This window comes from Kryptolebias marmoratus, linkage group LG12 (genome assembly GCF_001649575.2).
Source record: "Kryptolebias marmoratus isolate JLee-2015 linkage group LG12, ASM164957v2, whole genome shotgun sequence".
NCBI classification, from domain to species: domain Eukaryota; kingdom Metazoa; phylum Chordata; class Actinopteri; order Cyprinodontiformes; family Rivulidae; genus Kryptolebias; species Kryptolebias marmoratus.
The window spans coordinates 223,608-228,233 of record NC_051441.1 but is presented as its reverse complement, the minus strand read 5'-3'; the positions used below and the strand labels follow the sequence as shown (position 1 = coordinate 228,233).

At 47.0% G+C, this 4,626-nt stretch overlaps 1 protein-coding gene across 1 annotated transcript in view; it reads right to left on the bottom strand.

Moving 5' to 3' along the window:
• Window positions 1–642: 642 nt before the first annotated feature.
• Window positions 643–4,626, bottom strand: part of sh2b1 (SH2B adaptor protein 1) — a gene marked incomplete in the record, with an annotated part of 9,852 nt that continues 5,868 nt past the window's right edge. Inside the window, 1 exon segment of the mRNA XM_025003251.2 lies at window positions 643–3,401. Coding sequence (XP_024859019.1) covers window positions 3,127–3,401 — 275 coding nt within the window.

Below are 4,626 nucleotides of genomic sequence, written 5' to 3'. Positions count from 1 at the left end.
CTGAATTGAGAAAGCTCCTCGGATGAGAAGCGAAACGTCTTCAGCTACAGAATAGAAGTCCAGTTGTTTTTGTTTTTTAACTTTTTTTGAATTTACCATGGCCTGGATGACTGAGAATCTACACCAGCATAAAACCGAACCTGCCTTTCAAACCACGCTGCTTTGTTTTGGGTGAAGAAACAAGAATTTTTATTGACTTTATCTTAAATAAATGGACTAAAATTAGTTTTTAGAACCTCACTAAACTTGAAGTCGAGATAAATATTAAATTATTAGTTCCCCTGTCATAAATGAACAGGATTTCAATAATTTAAAAGTTAATATTTAGCCATATACAGTAAATTTTGAGAGGTAAATGTATTTTTAAAAACGTTATTACAGATTTTGTCAGTGTCGCAGTAATCCTGCAGGTTTGAGCCCAGGTTGTTTCAGCTGAAAGAAGAACATTGAATTTAAAGTTGATCTAAATAAATTTTTACCATGTCTGAAATGTTTATACTCTTGGAAGAATCAACTAGTTTTATCTTCCTAAGTTACCATGACTATAATGATAAAGAATTAACTTTAAACCCAGATTCATTCCCACACAAATAATAAAAATAAAACAAACAAGCATTAATAAACGAAACGCCACACACCAAGCTGATTGTTTCACTATATTTATATTATATCATTATCATTAAATTCAATGTAGTACCTGAAACTAACCACACAGGCGGGACAGACGGTTCCGTCCGGCCTCAACACACGATCCCAGCAAAGAGAGAAAAGAGACAGAGAAAGGCACGAAGAGTTTCCAAACCAAGGACAGGACACAGACGGGCTGATCGGGAGCTGAAAGGTGCATGAAGACAGAAACGTGACGAGCAAAGAAAAGTCCTGCAAGCTGATGAAGACGACAGACACAGAAAGGCACAAGTAGAAAAAAGTTGGTATCTTCTGTCTCCACGAACGCAGGATGAGGCCGAGGAGAAGACGACGTGAAACAGAGAAGGCAAACTGTCGCCATGACGACCAGGCAAATCTTTTAGACTTTTTCCTTCTTTTTATCTCAAAATAAAAAAGGCACAGACATTTGAACTGAGATGGAGTCGGAACAAGTGTTACATGGAGTAAGCATACAAAACAAAAACAAGATTAATACTAATATTCTGACAGTCATTATTATTATCATTTCCCTCGGCTCTTTTTGTGAGTCAGAAACAGAGAAGAGACATTTATCGGTACAGAGATGCTGCTGAGGTAAAGGTTTCCTTCCTGCCGCGGACCCAAAACGTGACACACCGTCCTGCGTCGAGGCAAAGCAGGAAAAAATAAAAGCTTTAACACGTTTACAGAGACTCTGCTAACGTCAGTTTCCCTTTTAAAACATCTGTTTGTGAAGTTTCTTAAGACATAAAAAAGGTCAACTTTTAATATTTTAAATGAGCAAAAGCTTTAAAAACATTTAAAGATGAATGGAAACTTGTTTGTGAGTTTATCTGAAGTTAGGTGCGAATAAAGAGCTCTTTTTTTACCTGTGTTTAAACGTGACAGGTCAGTATTACTCAGCAGGATCAATCAGGTTAACTCAGGTTATCTGGTTCAATTAACCCTAACGAGCAGGTCTGCCTACGCTGGTTAGTCATTGATCTGCAGCTGCAAACAGAAGGAACTCAGATCCTGACCTGATCAGAGACCTGACAACATCTGCTGCAGACGGGGGTGACAGCCGTTACCGTGGAGACAGAGAGAGGGGTGTTAACATCCGTTACCATGGAGACAGAGACCCGTGGACCCAGAGGTAAACCTGAAAGTCTGATCCTGCTGAATCACGCAGAGATCTGCTGACTCAGTTCAGAACTGAGTTAGAACGTCAGATTGCTACCATGTTAGTCAGATTTAAGATGGGCTTTTATTTTGAAAGGTGTTCCTGTAATAAGTTCAGTTTGTGTTTCCCTGCAGCAGGCCGACCTCTGACCTCTGGAGCCGTTCAGTCAGTCCCATGAAAGTGGAAACATCAGTAGAACGAGCCGCTCCTGATGCTTCCGTGGAAACAGGAAGTAAAACAAACTGCCTCAGTAGTGTCGGACCTTTTCACATCTATGACAGGTTAAAGGGATAGTTCAGGTTTTTAGGAATGAAGGCTATACTCTGGATTTTCTGCGTCGGTTCAAATCATGAACTGTATCTGAGAAACAAGAAACACAAAACAGTGTTGAGTCATTTCAGGTAACCCTACAGGTGCTGAAGTTTCCGCCCATCAGCTGTTTAAACCAAGCTAAAACAAGAAATCAAAGATTAGCTTTCAGTTTTCAAAGAAAAGCCAGAATATTCCTGTCTGAAAACAGCTCACACCTTTAATTTATCTCAGTTTAAAAACTTTAAAGTTGTTGATCTGAATGTCGAGATAATTAGTTTGATTTGAAGCACGACTGACAGTTAACAGCAGTCAGGATCTCATTTCACATCCAGATCCTTCTGGTTCTCCTTCCAAAGATCCAGACTTTCCTGGAATCTGTAAACTGGTTCTGGATCAGCGGTTCTGCAGACTTTGTTTCCTGTCTTCAGTGGAGATCCGGATCCTTCAGTTCGGACCGACTCTCCTTCGGGTTCAGCTGATTTTTACTCAGTTTCAGTCGGCTGTCAGATGGGAGGCGAATTAAATCCATTTCCATCGGATCAAACCCGCCAGAATCAGAACCTGAGAGACGCTGCTGAGCTCAACTCAAACTGTGGATCCAGCAGCAGAACCAGGAACAGGTTCTGTCGACACACCTCTGGTTCTCCAGATCAGAAGAACAAGAACTGAGACAGAAAAATCAGCTGAAGTCCAAACAAAACCTTCTGAAGATCCAGACCAGTTTACCCGACGCCAGGAAGGACCGGACCGGTGGACGCCGCAGCGTTTTGGGTCTCGGTGCCGCAGCAGGAACATCTGCAGGACCACGGCGAGGTATCGGGTCCAAAACAAAGCTGATCGGACTAAAAGGTAAAGAAAAGTTGTGCTAGTTAGTGTTGAGAAGCTGCTCTCCCCTGCCGTCTCTCTCTGTCTCTTAGTGTTAGTACTTTTCCTCCTCCTCCTTGCTAACAAAATGAAAACACTGGTTATGAATGGCGGCTATGACGAACGCCACACCTCCTCCATCAGAAGAAGGAGTACTGGTTATCGATGGCTCGAGGGGCCCTCGCTCCGTCCCTCTCCTCTCCCTCCACAGCTTCTAACTGACGAAGAGGAGTGTCCCTGTCCTCCCAGTCCTCCACTCCTCCTCCACTGCCCCCTCCGCTGCCTCCGCTTCCTCCTCCTCCTCCTCCTCCTGGATCCGTGTCGTTTCCTCGCTCCTGGGGTGGAGTCGGTGGCGGTGGACGTCCCGGTGGCAGCGGAGGAGGCTGAGGTGGACTACGGGGTCTGCTGGTCAAGTCTGTCAGGAGGAAGAAGAGAGAGAAAGGAGGGGAGAGTAAAGAAAGAGAGGAGGAAGAGGAGGAGGCGAGGAGAGGTTGGGGAGAAAAAACAAACCTCTGTGAGTGGAGGCAGCTTCGATGAAGCAGCTCTGTGGTTCTGGACTCAAAATAAACTGATGCTCTGACATCTTGGTTCTGTGCCCTAACTGAGCTCCTCACTGACTCTGAACTGCAGAGAGCCTCTGGGCTTAAACAGAAGCTGCACGAGCAGCAGGTCCTCAGCAGGTCCTGGCTGTCCAACCTGCAGGAGAGGACACGTCCACCGGGACACACAGGTCAAAGGATGAAAACAGGAAGCCTCACAGGACGTGGAGGAGCTCCAGGGCTCACAGCTGCAGCTCTAACCACCGTCAGGAGCTGCAGCTCCGCCCCTGGTCGGTGCTGAGGACGGAGCTGCAGCTCCGCCCCTGGGCGGTGCTGAGGACGGAGCTGCAGCTCCGCCCCTGGTCGGTGCTGAGGACGGAGCTGCAGCTCCGCCTCTGGGCGGTGCTGAGGACGGAGGCTCTCTGGTTCCGGCCCAGCTGATGAAGCTGATCATCTGAAGGATGTTTCAGTTCCATCATTCTGCTCTCAGACTGATTCTTTGAAGAAGAACTGGAGGCAGAAACTTGTGTTTGAAGGTAAATCTTCAGGCTGAATTGTTTCCTGCATTAACTGAAGCTTGATCTGATTGGCTCTAAAGCGTCACATGACCTCCTGTTGGAGCTGCAAGCCGCCATGATGAGTCAGGAATAAAATGAGATGTTTTCACTGCCACACACTCGCTCCTCTCTCAGCAGAGTCCGGTCGCACTTACACACAGTCAGAGATGGGGGTTGATGGAGAGTCAGGATGGCGCGTGGTGATGACATCACAGACAACGGGCCGACTGCCCGCCCTGTCCCGGCCTGCAGGGGAGGAGCCAACGGATACAAGACAACAACAGAGAGGTCAAAGCACTGATGGGTCACAGGGATGGAAGAGGCTGCGGGCTGAGAGCACACATTCATTCAGTCCGTCACAAACAGCATCGGACCGCCAGACAGCGCCACAGGCCCGTCAGAACACGGTGGTGGTTCCTGATGGTTCCACTGCAGAACCAGGGAAGAACCCAGCCGGCCGGGTTCTGCTCAGAGTCCGGTCGGGTTCTGCTCAGATTCCGGTCGGGTTCTGCTCAGAGTCCGGCCGGGTTCTGCTCAGAGTCCG